The sequence below is a fragment of the Balaenoptera ricei genome, chromosome 5, assembly GCF_028023285.1.
Source record: "Balaenoptera ricei isolate mBalRic1 chromosome 5, mBalRic1.hap2, whole genome shotgun sequence".
NCBI classification, from domain to species: Eukaryota; Metazoa; Chordata; class Mammalia; order Artiodactyla; family Balaenopteridae; genus Balaenoptera; species Balaenoptera ricei.
The window spans coordinates 41,633,790-41,660,062 of record NC_082643.1 but is presented as its reverse complement, the minus strand read 5'-3'; the positions used below and the strand labels follow the sequence as shown (position 1 = coordinate 41,660,062).

Below are 26,273 nucleotides of genomic sequence, written 5' to 3'. Positions count from 1 at the left end.
TGTTACTAGTTTTCAAATGTGATCTAGAATGATTGTTCAGTAGAACGTCTTCATTCAGTAGAGCATATTCCTGTATGTTCAGTAGAGTCTGTCTATTAAAAATTTACATTGTTTCTTTTTTTTTTTTTTTTGCCTGTGTTGGGTCTTCGTTGCTGTGCGTGGGCTTCCTCTAGTTGTGGCAAGTGGCGGCTACTCTTCGTTGTGGTATGAGGGCTTCTCATTGCGGTGGCTTCTCTTGTTGTGGAGCACGGGCTCTAGGCGCACAGGCTTCAGTAGTTGTGGCGCAGGGGCTTAGTTGCTCCGCGGCATGTGGGATCTTCCCGGACCAGGGCTCAAACCCATGTCCCCTGGATTGGCAGGCAGATTCTTAACCACTGCACCACCGGGGAAGTCCCTACAGTGTTTCTTGATGAAAACATTCTCCTGACACTGTGGCTGTAGAAGTAAGAATAGTCTCTATCAATTCATTTGAATGTCTACATATTTGCACATTTTTAGCAGATAATTTGTAGTCAAAGACCAGAGAAAAGAGGCAACTTCTCCCACAAGTGATGTTTCTAGTAATTGAAAAAAGAGAAACAAAGTACACTGTAGTCTCCTGCAACTCATAAATCCTTACTCTTGAAATGGGTTAGGTTGAGTCTCTATTAATACAGCTTCTAGGAGAGAGGGCCGATCCTTTGCGGGTTTTTTTTTTTTTTTTAACAGTGTGAAATGAGTCACTGAACATCAAATAGGATGGAGCTATATAACTTTGCACAGCTCTTTGTTTGTATTGGCCACACTGATACTTGTCCTCAGTCTCTTTTTATTCTTATATTTTGTTTACTTATTGGGCAGACTTTCAGGTCAAATTGTCAGGCAAGAAAGCTTTCATTAATTATTGTATTCTAATTCAAGTTTATATCTCAAGGCTAGTGATTGAAAGTTGTATGAAATGTGTGGAGAGGAGCTTTCTTTTCAACTTATAAAATGTTACTAAAATGATTTTCAAATGTGACAGGAAGAAGGGATCTTGCAATTCCCTTCTTTTTCCTAGTGAATTCAGTCATTCTAACAACTCTTTTTACTTCATATTGCTTCATATTCTTGAGAGAAAATGTATTGCAAATCTTTCTATTTAATTTCATGTCAGCTTTAAGACAACTGATATTTGGTTAATATGAATGGGAAACAATTTTAAATATTCAAAAACTATCATTTTAAGCTCTGTTGAAATAAGTACACATGTTTTTCAACATTGGTATAAATTTGGTTAAAATTTGTAGATTTCAAAATGCATGCCTGTGTGCTTTTCAGTACAAATTTTGACATATCCAAATTATGTTATTTATTAAAATAGGAAGTATGGGTAGATTTTTAAACTCTGAACTCAACTACTGATGCACCCTATTTTAAACAAATATACTGCATTACAAAGTTTCCTATTTCTCCCAGATGGGTATAAAAGTAGAGGACATTATTTTTATCTTTAACAATCATTTCATGTAATTTCACATTTTTCAAGACAAGTTTTTCAAGGAGAAAGTAGTGATGGAAGACTTCTCTCTTTAGATTCTTTGAACACCAATAATTTGGGGCTTGTGCGTCATTGAGATGATAAAAATAATGACACTAGACTTTTATTTACCCAAATACAACCCCAAGAAGTGGTCATAGTGTCATTTCCATCTCACAGCAAAGGAAACAACTGAGTGTTACAGGGATTGAATTACTTCCCCAACTATCAAATAGCAGAGTCTGGGTCCAAACTCAATTGGCCTTGCGACCAAAGAGGCCAGGAGCTCTTAAGTTCTTGCTTAATCAACCCTGCTCAATTCAATTTTATAGCCTGCCAAGGAGCATCTTGCTGGTGCCTAGGCCTGTTTAACACTGCTGAATGAAATATGTTCCCTGAATGTGTTTTATAGATAGGTGTGCTAGGGTGAGGCCAGAGGAAGAAATTCTCAACACCATTTAACCAATGTTGGCTTTATGTACATTGCCATACAATATAAAATCTGCTGTATGTATACTGGACTTTTGTGTCCAGTTTCATTTGAAGAAAAAAATCCTAATAAAAACAAACAAAAATGAACAAATAAAACTATTGCTATAGTAAAATGCAATTAATGATGATAACAGTAGTAAAATGTAATACCTGTATGGGGCTTATATAAGCCAGAAACTATTCCAGGTAATTCTTATTGTTACCCAATAAGGTAAGTTCCATTATTCTCATGTCACAGATGAGGAAACTAAAGAGGTTAAATAATGACTTCTCCAAGGTCTTGGCTAGTAAAGAGTGCATTTGGAATCAGAACTCAGGCAGTCTGGCTCCCAAAACACTATGCTATGCAGCCTCTGGATTGTAAATAATAATAATAACATATATTCTCACTGTGTACCAGGCACTATTCTAAGCGTTTACACCAAGCCTGTTTATGTGGCCCTTTCCCCATAGGTAGAAGAGACCAGAGAGAGCAGGAATATGTCTCTGAAACTACTGAATATTTTAGGTATAATAAAAAATGTGTTACCTGTTGAACATATGTCCCATAGGTACTGTAATTGAGTGATTAAGAGGAGATGCATATGTGCCCCTCAAGAGGAATTTCAGAGTTTCTCTTTTGCAATAAATGCATAATTAACATCATTCAGGTATTCTGTGATGTGTTCTGTCCCCCAACCCTGACCCCACAGTTGAGTGCAGTGGAAAATAGATGGGAGTTTAAGGCCTGTCTTCACTCTATGTGTGCTTCAAGCTCTCTTTAACTTCTATGAGTTTAGAGCATAGGCTCTGGAGTCAGGACCTCTCGATTCAAATCCTGACTCTGTCCCTGTTACCCAGGTGATGCTAGGCAAGTTACTTAACCTGTTTTTTTCACTGGCTGCATCCACAGATGGGAAGGATTAACATTAGATACATCAAAAGCTATGGTAAACAATGTAAAACATTTTTGTTGTGGTTATTACAAGACAATAAACGAAGTCCTCCTGGTCTTTGAAATGTACAAAACATAATGAAACTGCCACTTTACCTCAATTGGGTCCCATAAAATGAGAAGCAATAAAGAAAAACAAGTCAATTATTCCACGGTCATGAATTCAACCCATGAGGAGAACTGGCAAGGCACGTTATATACACATCAGCTGTGGCAAAAATAAGTCAACATTGTTTGTAAAAGGCCTGTGATGTCTGGATTACCAGCTGTCTGGAAAAAGGAGAACATAGCTTCCTTTTTTGTTTAATGTGGTCTGCCAGGCAGCTGGCATCAGGGGAAGAGGAAGGGAGCTCATGTTGATTGAGCGAGTGTCTGTGCCAAGTGTATTGTGTAACTTGTCTCATTTGGTCCTCCCAGCTGGTTGGTAGGGTGGTATCAATACCCCTGATGTACACATGGAAGACAGATTTAGGGAGGTCAAATAACCCAGCCAAAAACCCACAGGTAGTAAATGGGATTCTGACTCCAAATTTAATCAGGTCATGCCACTGGCTGCTTTATTTTTTTTTTTTTAATTGAGGTATAGTTGATTTACAATGGTGTGTTAGTTTCTGGTGTACAGAAAAGTGACTGTTATACATGTATACTCTTTTTCATGTTATTTCCATTATGGTTTATTACAAGTTATTGAATATAATTCCCTGTGCTAAACAGTAGGACCTTGTTGTTTATCTATTTTATATGCAGTAGTTTGTATCTGCTAATCCCAATCTGCTGATTTATCCCTTCCCCCTTCTTTCCCCTTTGGTAACCATAAATTTGTTTTCTGTGGCCATTGACTGCTCTTGATAATGCTAAATATACTCATTGTTGACCAGTTGGAGTTAGCAGTAAAAATAAAATATTTCACATTAAGAAATACCACATTTCACATTAAGATATTTCAAAATTGTATAATCAACAAATATTTATTTATAAACGACCTCTAGTTTTTTCCTCATCCATAATTGACTCAAAAGCTTCTGGTGTCTTTCATTTCCCTTTTTGTTCTTGTCCTTTATAATTTTTCATATTTCTTCCTTATTACTAATGTAAAAATGGAAAATTGTGGAAGGGATGAATATTATGTACCAAAGTAAGAAATTTTAAATGTATGAAAAAATTAAAATACATAGGGTTAAAAGTATACTAGACTTTTTTCTTGTAAGTATCCATAAGAAATCAACTCATGGACAAAGTGATAAATTTGTCATTATTGAGTCGAATATGCAAGTTACTATTAGAATTTTTGTGACTGCCTTTAAGTTTTTAGAAGATTAGATTGATGGTACAGTAAGATTTTCTATTTAGGTTAATACTGCCATTAAAATGCTAGATTAGTCAGATAGCTCTTTTATTTTCTCTGTTTGTCTCGTAACATAAAAGAAGATGAACAGAATTAAAACTGCACCATTTGTCAGGAAACCTGCATTCTAGTTCTATGGTCTATTATTATCTGTGATTTATAGGTAAGGAAAAGTTAAATCGCTAGTAAGTGGCAGAGCTAATATCCAAATTCAAGATGCAAATAACAGAAGATCCAAAGGGGACTCATGATAAGAAAAATTTGATAGTAGATTCATAAATTTGGACTTGAAGTCTTTTTACTCATCCATTGTAGATCAGAAGGCAGTTGGTGGTTTTTAATCATTCTCTGAATAACTTGCAATTTCTTAGCTAATAAAATAATCAAACTTAAACCAAAGGGCGGCAATGGCACCAGTGAAAAAGCTTGTGGTGAAGGGGGGTAAAAAAAAGAAACAGGTCCTGAAGTTTACTCTTGACTCTACCCATCCTGTAGAAGATGGAATCATGGATGCTGCCAATTTTGGGCAGTTTCTTAAGGAAAGAATCAAAGTGAATGGAAAAGCTGGGAATCTCGGAGGAGGTGTTGTAACAACTGAAAGAAGCAAAAGCAAGATCACTGTAACTTCCGAGGTGCCTTTTTCCAAAAGGTATTTGAAATATCTCACAAAAAAATATTTGAAGAAGAATAATCTCCGTGATTGGTTACACGTAGTTGCTAACAGCAAAGAAAATTACGAATTACGTTACTTCCAGGTTAATCAAGATGAAGAAGAGGAGGAAGATGAGGATCGAAACTCAGTTATCTGGGGTATTTTGTATGAATTCTAAAATAAAATTTAGGAAACAAAATGGTGGGTTTCCTTGTATCTCTGCAGCGTGGATTGAACAGAACATTGGAAATCACAGTGAAAGGGCTTCACTTGGGCTGCCACTCACTTATTTGTAATTAAACTTTTTTCTGCTTGAAAATTTCAATTCTTGTGGTAGAAATACCAAAATAGAAGGATAAGGCTCCTTCAAGGGAACTGACTACTGTTTGACATTGAGCAGGTGGATGAGGGCGTGGAGATGTGAGTTCAGTTAGTCACTATTTTACACAAAAAGGGGTGAGTCAGTTTCATCTGATACTTTTCTCAAAGACTGAGGAATACAAATGTAGGACCTCCTAATTCACTGAAAGCAGATCCAGTGACTTGTTTATGAGGTTCTCTTTTTGAGAAAGTGGCAATGTCGATAAAATGCAGGCTTCTGGGGCATTTGTCTTTTCATTTTCTGATTACAAATTACTCGACGTACACAGTTACTATGTATGTTAATCATTTTTCTTCCCGTAGAACTAAAACGTGGTCCTTCTGTGTCGCTGCATATTCTACTACCCCTCAGGAAAGGGTCTGGAGAGCGACTGTAAAAGTCACAGGTGTTCAATTAAGGAAAGGTCTACAAAATATGAATTTGTAAATAATCATTGTTTCTACAAGTCTTTGCACCAAACTGTCCCTTTGAACCCCACCAGGGGAAGCTGGAGATGAGAAATAGTGGAGCTTCCAAAGGTGGGTGTCGGTGAGGTTCCCTGGAGTCAGGATCAGAATCCCAGAGTTCTGGAGTCTTACCATGGGGGCAGGTGTGAAGGAGAGGGGCCTGGGAGACAGCTCAGGCTGAAGAGAAGTGTTGAGATGCCCAGAGAGTAGTCCCTTTCACACCATTTAGGCCACGGCTGGGCTTAAAAGTCATTCTACAAACTGACACGTTAAGCAGGGCCAAACTGAAAGGGGTTCCCACGATACTGGGGGCTCTGCTGCCATATGTGTAGAGGCTAGAGATCTGTGAAAGGTCATCAATGAGATTGTAAAAATGTGATTGTTGCTGACAGAATATCAAGAGTGACTTTGAGAAGAGACCCTGATGCTTTATGGTGCCCTCCTAAAATCTGAATTCTACAGGACTGTCTGCATTGTCTTAAGATTACATTGTATCAAATTCATGTTTCTCAAGAGCTTGCCTAGGGCTCATTTCCACACCTGAAATTCTTGTGCTCTTGCTAGTTGCACAGCTGGAAATTAAATGTTTTGAGTCGTACCTTGGCTCCAATTTAACATTTGGTGCTCCTTGGGTTGAATTTAATATACTAAGGCTTTGCAATTTCATTTGTGGTAAAGGCTCTAGCATTTTCTATTTTTATGCAAATTTCTTGAAGCAGAATTGTTTGCATGTTTCTCTGCCCTAGAGAAAGCAGTGTTTCTTTCAAATTTAACTGAGGCATCAGTTGCTCTTTGGTGCTGTCCATTACCATGATTATTAACTTTGTTAGCAAGTTTGTGACTTGGGTTTGCAAATTTTACTTGTTTGTTGCATTGATGTTCCCTTGTAGTAATTCTTAGTTTGGTTGTAAAAAAATTAGCCCTGGGCTGAAATTGGCATATAATTTTTTTTTTTTTAAACTATTCCCAGAATTTAAAACTTGTAATAAAATTGAAGATAAAAGGTTTTTCTATGCCTTTTTGAACTCTTGTATTTTGACTTTTGATCACATTTTATATTAAAGTGGCTAACACATGGCTAAAAAAAAAAAAAATTTAAACCAAAGAATACCAGTAATGCTTGACTATTAATTCCAGCTGATGGGATAAATATGAATTTAGAGATTGGTGTATAATAAGAATAAGAAAAGAAATAATGATTCTTTATATATAACGTTATATTTTAAGATAATTTTTCACCAATACAAATTTGTGTATATTCATGGAGAGACATTTTTATGGAAAGTTTGTTCATTCAAATCTAAACCTTTCTCATGAGTCAACATTTTTCTTGTGATTTTTGTTAAGACTCGGGGGAAACATTTTTTAACATGCTTTATTTTGTAGAATTAATAGTGCAATATTGAATATGACATGGAAGATATTACAGTGCTATTAGATTTTAAAAATATGCAACTGTAATTAGAGTAAACTTCAGTTGTTTTCAGGATAAAAATTGTTCTACATTGTTTTGCATTCCTACAATGGACATAAGATATGTATGTGAGTGTACACACGTGCACACAAGTGTGCAAACATGTGTGTGCAAGTGTTGTGCAAGTTGTGCCTGAGCAGGGTAGAGTAGGGGATGTGTGTACTGATAGTGGTCTTTAAAGGCAGAGCAAAACATTCCATTTTATTAGATTACATATATATTGAACTTAGCACATTAAGATTTAAAAAACTAAGATCAATAGATATCAAGCAGCTGGTTAAAATCACATGGCTAGTCAGTGGCAGGGTCCCATTCTAACTCGTCTGTCTTCCTCTCAAACTATAGAAACATTAATGTATACATTCATGTAATGCATTACTGTATATCTGTGTACATATTTTGAAACTTAAATACAACATTTGCATTTGCTTCCTTAGGATCTTTCTCTACTTTTAATATTCCCTCTCCTTTCAATACAAGTTTTGCTTAAACACGCTTAAGACATAGCAGTATTTCTCATCAGCATCCACCTCATTCAGGAGAAGTAGCAGCACAACCTTATAAGTTAAATAAATAATAAATGCTTAATTGTGAATTGAAAGCTCCCACTTACATTAATAGAGTTAAAAATTAAGTAAAAAAACAACATTTTCCGTTGGTGGGTATTGGGAGGGTTATACTAGTACTCGTTTTTTCTAAACAGCAAAAATTTCAAAGTCATTAGAAAGGTTTATTTAGCTACTAAGAATATGTAAAGATTTATTGGTGATTACACTTTTTAAAGTAAAAAAATAGGATCTTTTTATATTTCTGGTTATTATTTCCTTTTTTTATGGAATGTCATTGACATTGCTAGAAGGCAAAAAATCACAAAGCTGCCTTCTTACAGCAACTTGTCTTCACCCTCTGCCCTGCTCTCTGTGAGTTAAGAGGATGGGGAACTCCATTTCACCATCACAGGTCAGGATTTTTGTTTAATGATGCTTTTTGTTGAGAGATACTACTTTAATATCTTACCTTTTGCTTCTCCTGTAGAATGAGTCAGACAGTACAGCATAAGTCATCATTAGGAATGGGGAAGTGCTTTTTTGAAGTCAACACTTTTACATTTCCTATTGGAATAACAATAAAACAATCAATTAATTACCACTTAATGGTAATGGATTCATTCTCACATATCACAGAGTGGCTATTAACCAACTTTCACTCTACCCTGTTACCTTGCATAAAGATAATTTGTCAGGATTCCAATACTGTATTTATTACCACGCTGTGGGTCTCCGAAAAATTGATTTCTGGCCTTTTAATTAGGAAAAGCAATAAGCAAACAGATTTGTACAGTTTGATATCTGAAATATAGTTAAATAGAAAGCTACCTTTCAGTCAAAGGACCAACCACCTTTAGAACTATTTCATTATTTTCATTATTTATGTTTCAGGATAAGATATCACAGCAAGATTTACAATAGTTTTACCACCATTTCGTAGCTTACAAAGGCTAGAATATAATTCAGCCAAAGTCAATCTAAATCCATACATTCCTTCGAAAGACCTTAGATGCCAGCTGGTTCTAGAAACAAAAGGGGGAATTTGGAGGGTACATCCATTTATGAACTATGTTGGGAATTTCTAGATATCATATTTCTACTAAAACTTTCGGAGTGCATGCAAAAACTTCCACCAGTAATTTTTATAACAGTATAATACTTCAATATCTAGATTTTATTCTTCACTTGATCTGCAATAAATATCTAATAAGAAAGATTAAAGTAAAGTATCATTTGATTATTTTGAATCCCCAGAAAATTTGCCTGACTTATTTTTTCATTCATTTAACAAATATCTGTTCATTTGTATTATGTGATAAGTACTATTCTGAGAACTGGGAATATCACAGTGAATCAAACTGACAAACTCTTTGTCCTCAATAATCTTACATTATAGCTACCAGAAGATATATAATTACAGTATATTGTATGTATAAACAATGCTTAATAAGATAAATGTAAAGCATGCCAGGCAGCAAGGGCTATAAAGAAAGATATAGCAGAGGCAGAGAAAAAGATCACAGAGTGGGTGGAGCAGGGTACTATTTTATGTAGGATTATCAAGATACACCTCTCTGAGGCAAACTGTGAGCCAAAGCCTAAGGGAGGTTGCTGTGTATTGAGCTGTCCAAACAGGGGAAATGGCAGATGGATAGGTTCAGATGTGAGACTGTACTTGGCCTGCTGGAGGAACTGCAAGGAAACCTGTTTAGGGGGCAGACAAGGTCAAAGATTAGGGCACACGTAGCGTCCTCATTGGCTAAGGAAGTGATGATCTGTTTATTCACAGCATTAGAGCTTAGGGTTCAGGATATGGTGGTATTTGGTGGGTCACACTGCCAAGGACCCAATCACCCATCCCTCAAGTTGCAGGTTTAGTAGTTTAATGTATCTCAATGCTGCAGAAGAATTATGTTTGTTTTTCAGATGAAGACCTCTCAGAATAAGTGAATCTAGGTATGTTATACATGATTACATAGTTAGTAAACGGCAGAGCTGGTAGCCTCATCTATGTTCTATAACTTTTCTCCCAGTTCACCACACTGTCTCTGCAGTGAGGCAAATCTGCTATGTCCAGGTCTATACCCCAAATCGGAAAAACATGGGCTGACCAATGAAATGTCACCCATTTGTCAGTTTGTTCATATGAGATACAAAGTGTCCAAATTGTATATTTATATACAGGAAGACAATGACATGAAATGACGACTGCTACAGAAATCCTGTCTACATGAACTGAAATCTCAGAGGCAACATATAATGGTCAGCATTTTCAACACACTTGACAAATGGCATTTTGAATTTACAAAATTGAAAAACTAGAAAATTACATTCCTATGGACTAAAGACTTATAAACACAATTTAGACTCAAGGGCCTTTGTAGATAATGGTTCTGGTGTGTTGTTAGCTGGTGTAAATTCAGCAAAAAAAAAAAAAAAAAAATTATGATAAGGAGGAAAGTTCTAAGAGTAACATATTGGTCAGCTTTGTCTTGGGGAAATTATGTCTTCCCTTTTCCCAACTTTCCCACTTTACTTATAAAATGAAGGTGTTATAAAACATTATCTCTAAGTCTTCAAGGCTCCCTGTGGAAAGTTCCAAAATTACATAAATCCATTCATTTCTTGCTCCTTTATTTCTCTCTTTTCCTTTAGCCTACAAAGCCCAGAAGACTTGTAGTTCAGTGACTGGGTTTCTTCCACCAGGTCCAAAGTGGAACTGGTGTTTATGCTGAGCCAGTGAGTGAGCTCAGACATGTCGTATGCACTTGGTCCCTGGAGTTCTGCCACTTGATATGGTATTTTCAGGGATGACTTCACAATATAGGAAACAGATACTCAGCCATGCTCATCATTAGATCCAGCACCTAACAGGCAGCATTTCTAAGAGAAAAACAACAATAACACTTCATACCTTTAAAGTTCTGGGGTTGCCCTAAGAACAAGGGACTATTTACCGGACATTATGCTTTTCAAGGTCCTAGCTTTATGTTAACTTTGTTTTGTTCTTATAGCAGTAGTACCACGTGACCAGGTTTCATCTCCTTTGTGTGAAGCCTACCACTATCACTCCTGAGGATTGCAACTAATATCTAATATTGGTGGACCTCTTTCCATTTTGGAAAACAATTTTCTATGTGCCATCTCATGAAATATTCACAGTAGCTCTGTGAGTTTGTTTGTATTAAATTATTAGCCCAATGTGATCAAACATTATTTGTGTATACATGTGTGTATGTAAGAAAGTGTGAGACACTGAGCCAAAGACCAACTAAGTTCTTCAGACTCTAAATCTACTCTTCTCTAAACCACAGAAAATCTAAACCTGAAATGTTGGAACCAAACTTGACTAGGGTACACAGGAAAAAGGCTCTGTGAAATTAAGCCTAGACATACTGATCCTATATTTGAGTGAGAGTGATCAAATATAGAATCAGCTTAATTAGACAGAGTTTAATAGCCTACCTGAAGAGTCTGAGATTCCCATGATGTTTATACTCCGTGTAGAAAAGTAGGATGCTGAGAAGTTCCCCATTCCCTCAGCCTGGCTTTGAAGTTGGCCTCTAGAAGTGATGTGCTATTCACGAACAATTCTCTTTTGGACATGTGTATAGGTTTCTCTTGAGTGAAACCTAGGAGTGGAATGGCTGAGTAATTTGCTAAGTGTATTTTTAACTGTGTGAGAAATTGAGCAAGTGTTTTCCAAATGATTTGCACCATTTTATATTCTCACTAGTATATATGAGAGTTCCAGTTGCTTCACATATTTGCTACCACTCAGTAATGTCAGTTTGTTTTTAAAAATTTTGGTTATTCTAGTGGGTACTTAGTGGAATTTCATTGTGGTTTTAATCTGATTTTCTCTGATGACTAATAACATTAAGTATCTGGTTATGAACTTTCTGGCCTTTCATATATCTTCTTTTGTTAACTGTTCACATATTTTCCTAATTTATTTGAAGGAGCTTATTATGTCCTCATTAATGTGCTGTACAAATTCTTTATATATTATGGATAGAAGTCTTTTTTTAGATAGATGTATGTATTGTGAATATTTTCTCTCAATATGGAGCTTGCCTTTTTGTTTACTTAACCATGTCTTTCTAAGAACAAAAGTTTAATTTTGATGAGTTCTAATTTACAAATATGTCTATGTATTAGAAAATTTACTGAAATGAAAATAAAGGTATTATTTACTAGAAAAGCCGTATGTATAGAAGGATCTCATTTTGGTTAAAAAACATCCTTATGTAGATAGATATACAGAGATAAAGATCTGATGTTTTAATTTTTTTAGTCTTGCTTATCAGCACTTACTTTTTACAATGCATGTGTCATGCTTTTGTAATAATAAAAGGTTTTTTTTTAAGAAATTATGTAAAATAAGAAGTGAAAGTATCTTTCTTGTTCTTCCCTTCCAAACCTACTCTTAATACTAAGCTCTCTTAACATTTTAGTACATTTTTCTATGACTGCTTTTATGTATACTCATAATATTTCAAAAAATATGATTATACTGTACTTCTTTTGGCAATTTACTTTTTAAAATTTAACATATCATGCACATCTCATAGATTTAGATACATCAAAAAATATTTATTATTCCCCCTTTGCTGGATACATAGATTGTTCCCATTTCTGTTGTGCTATTATAAACAATGGCTCAATTAGCATTCTCGAATGAACATGTTTAAGAAATCAACATTCAACAGGTATTTATTGAGCATTTGTGCTGGTCTCTGTTCTAGACACTGAGGATACAGTAGTGAGCAGAGCAAACTTTCTGCTCTTCAGGAATTTACTAGTACAGGGTAATGAGCAAAAGCCATTAGCAAGAACAAGCTTCCTTGATATTTCAAGGCTGTGAGGAAAGCAGAAAAAAGGTGATTTCATAAATATTTACTTTCATTTCACAAACTACAAGAAAAAAAAGGCCTGTCATGAATACAAAGTAAATGCATAATGTAACAAGTGAGATTACCAGAATAAGAGTATTGGAATAGAATACTCCCTCTCTGGAAACATTGGAATGCATTGCGTATACTCCATTTCTCACTGTTTGTTCATTTAAGAATAAGAAAAGTATGGGTTATAGATTCAAATTTATCATCATGATCAGTTATTACATATATATGTTATTATATATGTATATATATTTCCTAGAATCCATTTACTCTCCCTCGTAATGCTTCATTTCCTATTCAGAAATTATCTCTGTGCAGTTTTAGTGGTAGGAAAATTCTAGGTTTACACCTTTTCTTAAAGAAGCAAAAGGCATTAGATCCTTATTGCCTCAGTCCAGTAGAGACAGAGAGTAGGCACATGGATTTATTTTGACCAATTTGGTGCTTTCTCTCAGTTGTAAGATACACAGGATAGAGAGAAACAGTTGGAAAGTTCACATTTGAACAGTGATTGCAGAGGACGCCATAGAAGCTGGCTACTGTGGTAGGCTGAGTACTACGACTCTGGATCTCTCCTTTTTATTTTTATTTAATTACTTTTCTAGCCCTCTGAAGCTCTGAAGCCTGATCCGTAGCCTCCCATTGATTCTGAGCTCATAACATATTCTAATAATTATCCTTTTGATTAAATTCGTCATTTTAAAAAATCTCCTTTGCTTGAAATCAAGAGCTTTAAGTGGAACCAATATTACTTTTAACTTTTTCTTCAGCACCTACTACAAAATAAGTTCCTCCTTACAACAAGAGTTGTGAGAAATATAGAATAAATAGAACAGACACATAGAAACATGTCCCTCTTCAATTAGACATTCATTCACGTAACATTCAAGAAATATTATTAAATGCCTGCTGCACAAAGCACTGACTAAGCTTTGGGGAGCAAGGGAGACAACTTAAACATTTATGAAACAAGAGCAAGGCAACAGGGGTACATTAGTTTGTCTTCAGACCCCTGAACTCATATTAGATGACCAATGCCTGCATATGGTATTTTACTCAATTGATATTCCTTTACTATTTATTTAAGCCAGTTTATTATTCATAATGATGTTTTCTACCACTTCGTTTTGAAATTCCTCATTTTTTCAATAACAGGATACCAGTAAATAGTGCCTGGTGGTAATCAGATCAATATTTTCATCTTCTGACCCTTCGCTGCAGTAGCATTTGCCTGAAAATGAGTAAATGCTTTGTGCAGCTAAGCGGTGTTCATGCAGAGGGAGTTCAATAACTTAACACAGAGCAATTCATGCAAAAGCATGAAAATAAAACGATATCTGGTCTGTTACGTCTCCCCGGTTGGTTTTGCCTCTGTGGACAGGGTGATTCCAAGAAACAATGTCATGGAAAAGAAGGAATTAACCAGGAATGGGAAAAGCCAGCATTCCAGGCAGAAAGGAGACCTTTGTAGAAACAGTAGTTGGCATAGTGCCTTGAGGGTCTGAAGGGACCTGGAAGAGTTTCTTTTACCTGGAGAGAGTGAAAGGGGTGCAGCTGGTGAAAATAAAAAATGAATGAATCTAAAGAAATGTATAGATACCAGATATTAAAGAGTCTTTTACACCAAAAAGAATGAGTCTCAAGTCATACAAGCAATCCATAAATTCATAGCCTCTGCTACCACTCACTTTGAGGTCTCAGGGAAAGCTTTTTCCTTCTTTCACATGTTACTGCAGGCCTTTGTGGTCATTAAAACATAGTTTGACCTCCTGCCATCGGGAAAAAAATGAGGGGTGGAGATCTGACACCTACCTCATTGTGCGCTTGCAAACACACACACACGCACGCATACACACGCACTCACACATGATCCCCTCGTGCTTTATGCTCTAATTGAGAACAGCTTGTTCTTGGTCTTTGGTCAGTTCCTCAGCCATGAGCTATGAAAGACTGGACATTCCCTCAGACATCCCTTGAGAGTTATTTCATAAACTTTTGACATCAGAACCTTAAAGAGATTTACTTAAAGAATGTTCACTTAGGGACAAAGATGGAAAATGGTCATAGAACAATAGATAATCTTGGCAGATAAAAATAAAAGTCCTTGCTAAGTGCCAGGATATTTTAGAAATAAGAGTAAATTGTTTAAATTCATAATGAACTTTACAGCCTAACTGCTGAAATATTCTCTCTTTATAGCTAGGAAGTGTAGTTCCATGTGGTGTTTTCTCTCCAGATAATTTAATGTGAGATTTAGGTCTTAGCATCTCCACAGACCCATGCTAAGAGCTAAGGTTGTGGTGGCAAGTGAAGTTTCCAGGCCAGCACTACATATGTCTAAACTTTACAGAAGGCGGTTTCATATATATTGATACATGGACTATTTTAACTGACAGATTCTCCCAGCTTACTGTACCCTGGAGTTCTAGCTTTCCATTTCATTTAAGAGCCTTGGCTTACTAATGAGGCCATTTTTGCAGCAAACAGGAAGAGGGAGCAAGGAGGACAGCCCTCCTTTTGAACTCCCCTAGTTATCTTTTAGTCTCTTTACCACCATATCAAAGTGGTAAACCCAAGTTTCAGAGCTTGCAGTTTTAAAAAATTCAAGCTTTCTCCCTAGAGGGAGAATGTCATTCTGCCTGATACTAACTGGGCAAAGCTTTCTGATAAGCATAGTGCCCTTAAGCAACCTTTAATATTTAATGATGGTATCATAGAGGTATTGACTTGAGAGTAAACAATAAATTATAAAAACACCCAGAAGCTCATGTCAGATGAATCAGAACAATTGATTTTCTTTTTAAACATGAGCTTGCCGTGGGAAGTATTTTAATATGGCAGAAACAGGGCCAAGAAGTCGAGATTTAGAATGAATGAGGCGTGGAAGATGAATTACAGGACAAGGTGCTAACTATGGAGAATATAAAAAGCAAGTGTGTAGAGAGGTAGGGGGAAGTAGGGTGACTTGTTGAAATATGGTGCCCTGTGAGGACACATTGACATATGAAAACCTGGAAGATGCCAAGAGGGAACTGCAATTTACAGAGATGGTCTCCCCAAAAACCAGCTATTAAGTACACATGATATTTTTGGGACATCTCTTCATTATGGTTTAATATTAAACTTGTCAGCCCCCTTAGCCAGGGATAGCTCTTCAACCATTTATTGCAGGATCCATTATGGTTGAATCACCAGCATAATAGTCCGAACGGACTGGAGGCTTTTATTTCATGTGTCTCTGCAAAACCCAAGGCTGGCTTAGAATAGATGACTTCACTTTGAATGAAGCACCAATTACTATAGGAAAGTAAACATCAAACATAACTGGAGTTCCTGAGGACTGGACAACCATAAAGTGATGAATGATTAGGAGTGGATTTAATATTGTACCCTAGGTGCAATACAAAATAATTTGTCAATCACCAGTGGAATGAAGGTGGGCATTATGGAAGGCAATCGCTGACATCCATCTTATCTTTTCATTTGTTATTAAAATGAATCATGAGTGTCACTCTTCCTACGCATCATATTTTGTGAGCAGGTTGCTTATTAATATTATTAAATCTTTCCTTGCTAGTTTGAATAAAATGCTTTGGAAGGAATGCATTATGTTTAATATTGTTTTGCTCAGACCCATTTGTCAGTATTTCATATCTATTTTATTCCTCTATATTTTCTTGTTTCCTTATAAGAATACATATCATTCTGCGTGCGCACACACGCACTCAAACACAACTCTCTCCCACGTCATTAGATTAGGTGATTTCCTTTTGTGGATGGTAAACCCAGAGCACAAAATGAGAAAGAATTGCCTCGGGCTAGATACTGTTTTAACAACCTAACAAAAATTAAAACGTCAAAATTAAACATAAAACCGACTATGAATCTGTCTTGTCATTCAGCTAGCTCTTGCTGGTGACAATATTTTTCCCATTATTTATTTGGTGTACTTTTGCAAGATTTACATTTTGGTGATCATCCCCTTCCCTGTAAAAGAAAAGGTCTTATGTGAAGTAGGACAGGAAAAGATTAGATGCTATGCTGTGGGGGCTATATAACCCGCGTCACTGTGAAAGTTTCTTTACTCAAAATAGAGCTTTTGCAGATGTTACTCTTATCCTTCAGCATTCCTTATTTCTATGCTGGAACTTCTCTGGCCCAGCGATCACCAGTTTTGTCCTGATGCCTCCCACTCTTGCTTTGTAGATCCGTGCCAGCCATTCCAGAGGAAGCGAAGCGTGAAGCAAGGCATATGTGGTGTGCACAGCTTAGGCACATTGCCAATGTATACTGGTTAGTTAAGGAAGGAAGAAAGCATGAATGGTATTTACCAGATTATTTCCTCTATTTCCCCTCCCCCCCCTTGATGTCTCAGGCACCAAATATTTTTTATGTTACTTTACCCTTCTCTTCCTTTCTGTTTCTGTGCCCATCAACTTAGCCCACACATTCATCCATTAACACCACAATTATTGAAATGCTGTCCCGAGAGATCTCCACATCAGCCTGAGGTTTCCTCTACTCCCCAAATTATACGCGAATAATCATCGTTGTTTTAATGATACCCTTCACTCGCACAACACCTCCCGCTCCACATCTCTACTCAGTTACCCTTGATGGCTCCCTAAAATTAGGCAAAAAAAAAAAAAAAAAATCATAAGCTTGCATTTAAAAGTTCTCTTAATCTGGCTCCTACTTATTTCTCCAACATTTTTTTCTTTCAGTACATTCCTACAAGAAATCTCTACTGCAGCTAAGCATTTTTTATTCCACAATTAGATCAACACGTAGTTCTAAGTACCTTTGGCTTCCTCTTTCTTAATTCTCGAAGTCCAACTGTTCCTTAAATTCCCAGCTAGAGTTTCAGCTCTTCCACCAGGGCTAACCTCTTCTGAATTCCTGCCCCAGCTCTCTCCCTTGATATATGGACTCAGATAACCTACTCATGGTTACTATGTGTCTCAGACTTAAACTGTCCAAAATGCAACTCTATATGCACTCCTCTGCCACCACCACTTCCTTTTCCATCCTTTCCTAGCTCAGTAAGTGGCAACACCATTCATCTAATATTTGTCGGGGTCCCATTTTTCCTCATTTCTCACATTCAATTCATGTGCAGTCTTAACAGTTCTACTCCCAAAATACGTTTCACATCTTTTGACGTATCTTCATGTTTATTGCTCTCACTATGGCACAAGCCACCATCACTTGAAGTACTGCAAGGGTCTCCTAAAATATCTCTTTTCCACTCAAACACATTCTACACAAAACAGTTGTTTAAACAAACAGATACTGTTTGGTCCCTGTTCCCTGCTTAGAACAAGGATCCAAGGATCCAACAGAGATTCCTGCTGGGAACAGGTCCTGTCTCTCCCCTGCTTGGAATGGTCCACATTCCCTACCATGACCTGTAGACTCAACGTGACAAGGTCCATCTCTAACCTCATCTTGGGCCACTGTCCCCATGACATATGTTCTAGCCACTTTGGCCTCCCAGTGACTTCTACATACACCACCAGGGTTTTTTAAAATTTAGGCTCCCTATACTTAGATCCACCTCTCCTTCCAGAGGCCTGTTTTCCTTGGCTGGCTGGCTGCTCTTTCAGGTCTCAGCTTAAACTTCAGAGAGGCATTTATTACCCACCCTAAATAGTATAGGCTACCACCCCGTTATTTTCTATCACAAAACCCTATTTGCTTTCTTCGTAGCACTTACTACAATCTCTACTTATTTAGACATTTATTTATTTACTTGATATTGCAGCCTTTTTAAAAAAAAATCATGTCTCACCAACACTGGAATGTAAGTAAGCTCAATGAAGTCAAGGACTAAGTCTGCTTGTTTATCTTTGTATTTCTAACAGTTACCACTGTGCCTGGCAACGATAGATGCTCAGTAAGCATTAGTTAAATGAAAGAACACTACTTTTTGGGCACAGATTGTTTTCCACTCCTTAGTGCTATTACTTATAATCGTTGCAGAGTTTTCCTTATAACGTTTACTTCCCCAGTGTCTAAAAAAGTACCCTACATATACCTGGACTTCAATAAAATTTTTATTGTTAATGTTTATGAAATAGGAAGTTTGAAATGTCAAATTAAGTGTACGGGGTGTGGTGGGAGGGTACATTTGTTAGGAATCAGCTCGTTACTCCTTGAATAAAAATCTGAATGATGTTAGGGAACTTTGAGTATGACTTTTAGTAGAGCCCTGCCAAAGAAAACAGTACAGTCGTGTAAGAGGCTTGAATTAGCCATGTAAAATTTGGTACAGATTTATCTTGAATTAAGTATATCCTAAGAAAAACAAAATTATTCTCCTCTGGCTTGGCAAAGACATCTATACAAAAACCTTGTGGCTAAACTTATGATAGGTAATTTTCTGAAAAAGAAGAAAATTAGGGTTTTTTGTTGTTGTTGTTGAACAGACCCCAAATATAAGCTGGGGTGGGGGGCAGGGAATGTAAATGTTAGGATGAGAAGGAAGGAAGAGTCCTTCAGAGGTGTCCCCATGAGCCAGGCCCACTGGCAATGAATAAGAGCAGTAAGAAGTGCACAGAAATGTACACCATTTAGGTAGGGGGAACTTGCAATTTCTCCTTTGTTTGATTTTTCTTTTTATGTGTGTTAGAGGAATAGAGGAGCTCTGGCTGAAGTTTTTTAATAAAATGTCTTCAAAATAAATCATTTATAATAGCATCTTGAGAATGTGCATACATTTGAAATGAATAAACTCTGTCACTCTGAAAGAATAAATTCCATATGCTACGTCCATCTCCCTCCTTCATGCGGTGTCGTGGCTCCAATTTCCCGTCCACTTGCCTCACTAAGAGGCAAATCAGATTTCCTGGGCTGTAGACAAAGAAATGACTAGATAAGTTTTGCTGGGTCCTCTTAGAGAACAATTTTCCTTGTAGGCTTTCCTGTTGATGAGTTTCAGAATTCTTATTTGCAGTGCTATTCAACTTCATTTTGTGAATAAGAAGTTTTTAAGCTAATTCTTGATTTTCCAGGTTAGTAATTACTGTAGCCAAATTAAATTCTAAAATTTCACGGGTCAGTCGATGAGGTGAAATCACTTATTCACTTTAAATAAATCACCAGCTCTGATCAGGGAACATATTATATTTTATTTCTGTTTTTCAGAACTGATTGTGTAATTTACTTTAGAAGTAAGTCTGGAATATTGAAATCAAAATATACAAATAAGAGGGATTATTCATTTCAATTGAGATAACATATGCAAAAAGACTTCCAATTGGATTCTTCTGTAAAAGACATCTGTAATACATTCAAAAAATTATTGGGTTAGTGAATTTTAAAAGTTAGCTTAAATCTTTATTATTTTTATTTATCGAGAAGCTATTCTTTGTATATTTCTAAATATTTTAGACAATTTACACTGGAAAACAAGACAATGAAAAGAAAAACAACAAAAATCAATTAAAATGAGCAGAGAAATGGATTTAGTTGCTGGAAACATCTTTTGCAATGTGCTTCACTCTATGGTGACCCGATGCAATATTAATTTGATAAATAATCACATATATAACGTTAGGTATTAGTTATTGTAGTAGAGATAGAAAAAGTAACTGAGGCACGACAATGCTATGAAATCACTTCTCTAAGCACATTCAACCACTCGGTGACAGAGCTAGAGCCACAGTTCTTCAGGAATAACTTCTGGAACAACTTCTTATGATTCAGAATTGCTTCACCAAGCAATAAAGGATGCCTGGAGAGTCCTGACTTAAAAACAAAACAAAACAAAACAAAACTTAAAGGCTTCAGGGTGTTGCTTTGGCTTTCCTTGTCAACCAGCAAAGTCTCTACTTGAGCCTTTGCCATGGTTTCTATGGTTTTTCTTTCCCACTTGAACAAACTCACCTGTGATTCTTATACATTTAGAAAGATTCAATGCAGAGGTGTTTTGCTGCTGGTTTTCAAGTTTCTTTTCTTTTTTTTCTTTTTTTTTTAAATTTATTTTATTTATTTTTATTTTTGGTGCATTGGGTCTTCGTTGCTGCACGCTGGCTTTCTCTAGTTGCAGTGAGGGGGACTACTCTTCGTTGCGGTGCAGGAACTTCTCATTGTCATGGCTTCTCTTGTTGCAGAGCACGGGCTCTAGGCACGTGGGCTTCAATAGATGTGGCACGCAGGTTCAGTAGTTGTGGCTTGGGGGCTCTAGAGCGCAGGCTCAGTAGTTGTGGTGCACAGGCTTAGTTGCTCCGTGGCATGTGGGATCTTCCTGGACCAGGGCTCAAACCCACGTCCCCTGCATTGGCAGGTGGATTCTTAACCACTGTGCCACCAGGGAAGCCCCTCAAGTTTATTTTCAAGGGAATAAATACTTAGCACATTTAAATGAATGTGAATCCTATGTTGTTTCTATGTTCAAGACAATGGTTAGAGAAATGTCACCATTTGCTGTGCTCTTCTGCTTACCTCTCCTCAGGCATTGCCCGCCACTCCCATCCTGCTCTCTGCTCTAGTAGGCAGAACGATGAGGACCACCCCATCCCTCCCTTGTCCTCCTATGCCTTTCGGTTCCAGTTGGCCCACAGAGGACCCAATCAAGGCATCGGGTGGAGGGAGGAGAATAAGGACAGTGTCTGTTTCCCTGACTCCAGCACTGTGGGTGGAGGGCTGGGTGGGTTGCCTCTGGCTGTCTGTATCCTAGGGGATGGTACAACTCTACAGTGCCCAGCCTGGGGGATTCCTTTTGTGGTTTCCTTATTTCCTGCCTATGCCTTTGGTCATAGTCTTTTTATTAATCCCTCCATGGATTATCTTAATCTGCATGGGCTGTTTCCTGCTGGAATCCTGATAGACACAGCATGTGAGTGGCTCTCTATGTGAATTTTAGTCAGAAAAAAATGTCTTCCAATCTGTACTCTTCTGCATGCTTCATGGATGTTTGGACAAATCACTTAACCTTTATTTTTTAAATGAAATTTAAAGCCCTTGATTCAGGAGGACTAAACCGGAGGACTAAATGAAATAATTTATGTTTATGTAAAGCACCTGGCCCGTAGCAGTCATTTTCATTTAAAAAAAAAAATTGTAATGCTGATTGAAGTGCTCTATTTTCTTCTAAAATGTCATGGCTATTTATATGCTGTGTGCTCAGTCTTTAACACATCTAAGTATAATTTGGGCCTCATTGTCATGGATTCTACTGAATTTACAACTGACGTGAGAATTAAAAGAACATCAGACCTATGTTCATTAGCCAAATAGCTAAAGTCGAAAATGTTTGGCTTTCCAGCTAGCCAGGGACGGGAGATGGTGACAGAACTATAGTTGATGGGGGAATAAGCAATAACAAATATATGATTTCCTTTTTTATTTTTATTTTTTGCTGGGGCATCCTCTTTTCCTCAAAATAGCACAGATCATTTAGCTTACCCAATAAATTACTCTGTGCTTTCATTTTGAGAGGAAAGAAATGAAAACATAGCAGTGCCTGGAAGTTTCAGCTCCCCCTTTTTTTAGAATCCTATTTTTATATTCAGTTCTTAATCCTCAGTGCTATTATTGTCAGGCAGTAGTGATCTAAGTGATCTAAAAGTTCTATATTTAATTCCTTAAGAGCTATAGATAGCTGATATTATGATATATAGCAGCAAAAGATAACCCCTCTCCAGAGGTCATAGTCAACCAAGAGCATACACTTACTGGGCATGAGCATGGGAATGGTGATTAAAATTCAGATGGGTAGGATGAAATTTTCTTTATGTTGTGATTTTGTTTTAATCTTGCTAGCCTTGTAATTGGAAAACTTGAACTGTAGGGCATCTACATTTTCCCCTTTGACTATGGTGAAGGAAGAATACAGTGGCCATATAGGAATATTGTGAAACTGGGATGGATATTAAGGGAGAAGGAAAGGGAGTAAGTTATAGGGGAAGGATATGAGCTGTGTAAAACTGAATAACACTCACATTTAATTTTAAGAAATTTAATGAAAAATGCCACCTAATATTTTTTAAAAAGTCAGTCATATACCCAGCACCCAGATCTTGGTTTCTAAGTCTATTCTCCAACAAAGAACGAGGGCTCCTTGGAAAAATGTCTGATTCTAGGACTGGGATAGGAAATACACAAGATGAGCCTGCAGCATTTTGTAGTGCCAGAAGATAAGGATGTGCTATTTAAAAACAAAGACATGATTATAGGGATATATCAAAGGGGCAAAATAACCAACTGAAAGAGCTCCCAGTAGATAAAACTGGAACAATGTAACAAAATAAAATATTGGATTGTAATCCAAACTATAAAATAAATGAGTTATTATATATTACAACATTATTACATATTACAAATAGATGATTGAATTTCAGTCTGCCCAAAAACTCAACAAGGAAGTCGGGGGGGCGGGAATGGTTGTTGATACATCCAGTCCTCAGCGCCTGTTGTTCCAAAAAGATCATGCTTCTCTTCTATTTCTATCATTCCCTGTAGGGGACTCTGGTATTTCACTTGCATTACCTCTAATTCCCAGGCATTGTTACGAGATGATGCTTCCAACTGCGTTTGACTGGTGCCTTCTATGATCATCTAACTCTAGTTATTACAGTCCTGCTCTGGGGGAAACAAAACAAAACAAAACACAAAGCTGAGAAACTTTCAGCTCACCAGTTTGACACCTATTTGGTGAACAGAGTAAGGGAGCACATTTTATTACACCAACTTGTAGAAAAGGAAAGGCTTTTCTTTTTCCATACATTTCCATAATCAATTTGGTTTTTCTTTTATTGATTAACAGAAGCATCTTGTTAAAGGAGCTGATTATATTGAATTTGTGGGAACTGTTTTCTGAAACTGAAGTTGAGGCATATACCAGAGAAACAGGAGAATTTTATTAAGGATTCAGGATAGAATATTTGAAATTAGAATTCTTCAGAAGAGAGCTGGAGGTCAGCTCATTATACGTATGACATAAAAGTGAAAAGCTTCGGCTATGCATCCACACTGCCTGGATTTGAATCCCTGCTCTGCCAATACTATGGCTTTGTGCCTTTGATTAGTGTCTCAATATTTTTGCACCTTAATTGAATCATCTGATAAATGGGAATGATAATAATAGTATCTACCTGAAATGCTGTGTGGATTAATTGAGTTAATGCATGTGGAGCTCTTACAACAGTGCCTGGCACTTAATAAATGTTAGCTGTTATTATTATCATTAGCAGTAGTGTCAGTATTACAAGAGAGCAATAGAAGTGCCTTCATTATTTATAGTATCATATACTATATATCATTGAGCTTTTTTCTCTCCTTCCCCAGCCTTAAATGTTAGCAACCAACTATGTCTAGAAATATGAAACTACATCCTCCCTGTATTGTTAAGGCTTTTATATGTATATGTCTATATTTTCTATCAAAGATGAAATTTAAACGATAGAACTCATTCATTAGGTATGGCTATAAAGCAGATTGACCTCAATTGTTGATTTTGCTTTTCAGGAACAAATGTAAACCCAGTGTACTTTGCTGACCTTCCCTGTCTGTGTATGGTAGCTTATTATCCATATTGCCCCAATACTTATGGGTTAACTTTTTTAGAAGTAAAGTCCACTAATTATTAGAGACTTTCCTTTTTCATGAACTCACATATTTATGGGTGATATGAACATAGGGGTTCTTGGAGATTGCAGGTGTTTTGTGCATTGGGACAGATGTCTCCATGGGTTTACTTTGTGCTCTGCACACTTAAAAGACACTTACATTGTATAATAACATTTAATTATTTAATGAGGGTTTTAGGGCCCTTTCCTTTGATAGTAAGTGTTTATAGAGGAAACTTTTTTTTTTTTTAATTCTTGTTTTACCTTGTACAATCCCTATTTAATATTTACCTATGTTACACCTTAAGGCATGTGGTCAGTCTTTTTTTTTTTTTTAATTAATTAATTTATTTATTTTTGGCTGTGTTGGGTCTTCGTCTCTGTGCGAGGGCTCTCTCTAGTTGCGGCGAGCGGGGGCCACTCCTCATCGCGCTGCGCGGGCCTCTCACTATCACAGCCTCTCCTGTTGCGGAGCACAGGCTCCAGACACGCAGGCTCAGTAGTTGTGGCTCACGGGCCTAGTTACTCCGCGGCATGTGGGATCTTCCCAGACCAGGGCTCGAACCCGTGTCCCCTGCATCGGCAGGCAGACTCTCAACCACTGCGCCACCAGGGAAGCCCGAGGAAACATTTTTCAGACGTATCAAAAACAGAGATTGGGGGAGGCAAGGAAGGAATAATATCTCCTTTCTTTTAAAGGTGGCAGTTTACTCTGTTTTATTTACTGTTTCATGAGTTTACTTCAAGTTTCTTTGTACTGAATAGTACCTACTAAATGGTACAATTGTATTTCTATTTGCTCACCATGGTAATGTTGAAATAAAGGGAGGAATTATCAAGTAGATATGAGACTAGACTTTTATTCCCATTTATTCTTTCTTTTGAATAAAGACCTCCTAAATAATTCCTGGTTGGAAGAAAGGTATTGACTTTCTCATCTATTCCAAAGGAAGTCTATGAAGAGTATAAATGTGTATAAAGTGTATAAATGTCTCCATAAATGTTTCAGATTACCCTCCAAGGTAATTTTTGAGGGATCTAAAGCTTATACCATCTGGGAGTCGTATTTAGGAGAAAGAATACAAAATTATGAATAAGAAATAAACTATTGTTTTAGAAAGAAAAAGGATTCACAACAAAGTCCAAATTTATGACAGCTGACAAATACCCACAAGCATCACAAATCCAGAAAAATAACAGGATTGTTACTTACAAAATGCCTAATGTACTTTCTGCCCTACCTTAATTGACGGAGTACTCTTTGATTACCTTTTGACAACTATTTTGTAATATCACTTTCTACAGAAAGAGTGAAAAGATAATTCAGCCTTTCCTTAAACCACATGCATATACTCCACTAAACCTAAGCTAAATATATCCCCAGTACATCTCCTTACCTGGATACCACAAATGCTGGTGGCCACCCCAGTGGTAACTGACCCAAGGGAAAGTATGATGGTTGGTGAATTGAAATGGAAAGAGGGGCTTTACTAGACTGTGGCTAAAGCGTCTTAATTTTGTGAATTTTATAAAAAAAAATATAAAAATATATGACCATGTGAGCACATTGACAAAGCCCCTGCAGGACCTTGGAAGAGGGCTGTGCAGTTGAAGAGCCTTGAAGCTTAAGCTTCACTTGTTCCATAATTAATTCCCCTCTGCTTGAGGGACGAAGTAGTGAGAGCAAATTGACCCTTCCTTTCACCAACAAAGAGATGCATTATATTATCCATGTGGTCTACTCTCTTGAAGATGCCTAATTATTGTATGATATTATTATATTAAGATAAGGGTAAGAAGAAATTGTTTTCATTAAAAAATCGGGCTTCCCTGGTGGCGCAGTGGTTGAGAATCCGCCTGCCAATGCAGGGGACACGGGTTCGAGCCCTGGTCTGGGAAGATCCCACATGCCGCGGAGCAACTGGGCCCGTGAGCCACAACTACTGAGCCTGAGCGTCTGGAGCCTCTGCTCCGCAACAAGAGAGGCCGCGATAGTGAGAGGCCCACGCACCGCGATGAAGAGTGGCC

General features: G+C 37.1%; 2 protein-coding genes across 5 annotated transcripts in view; both read left to right on the top strand.

Moving 5' to 3' along the window:
• ARHGAP24 (Rho GTPase activating protein 24) overlaps positions 1-26,273 on the top strand; it is a 528,172-nt gene that overhangs the window by 370,967 nt on the left and 130,932 nt on the right. The gene's annotated exons all lie outside the window — the stretch shown is intronic.
• On the top strand, positions 4,677-5,099 carry LOC132365842 (large ribosomal subunit protein eL22-like). The gene has a single exon (XM_059922694.1). It carries the CDS (start codon positions 4,677-4,679, stop codon positions 5,097-5,099), a length of 423 nt encoding a protein of 140 aa, XP_059778677.1.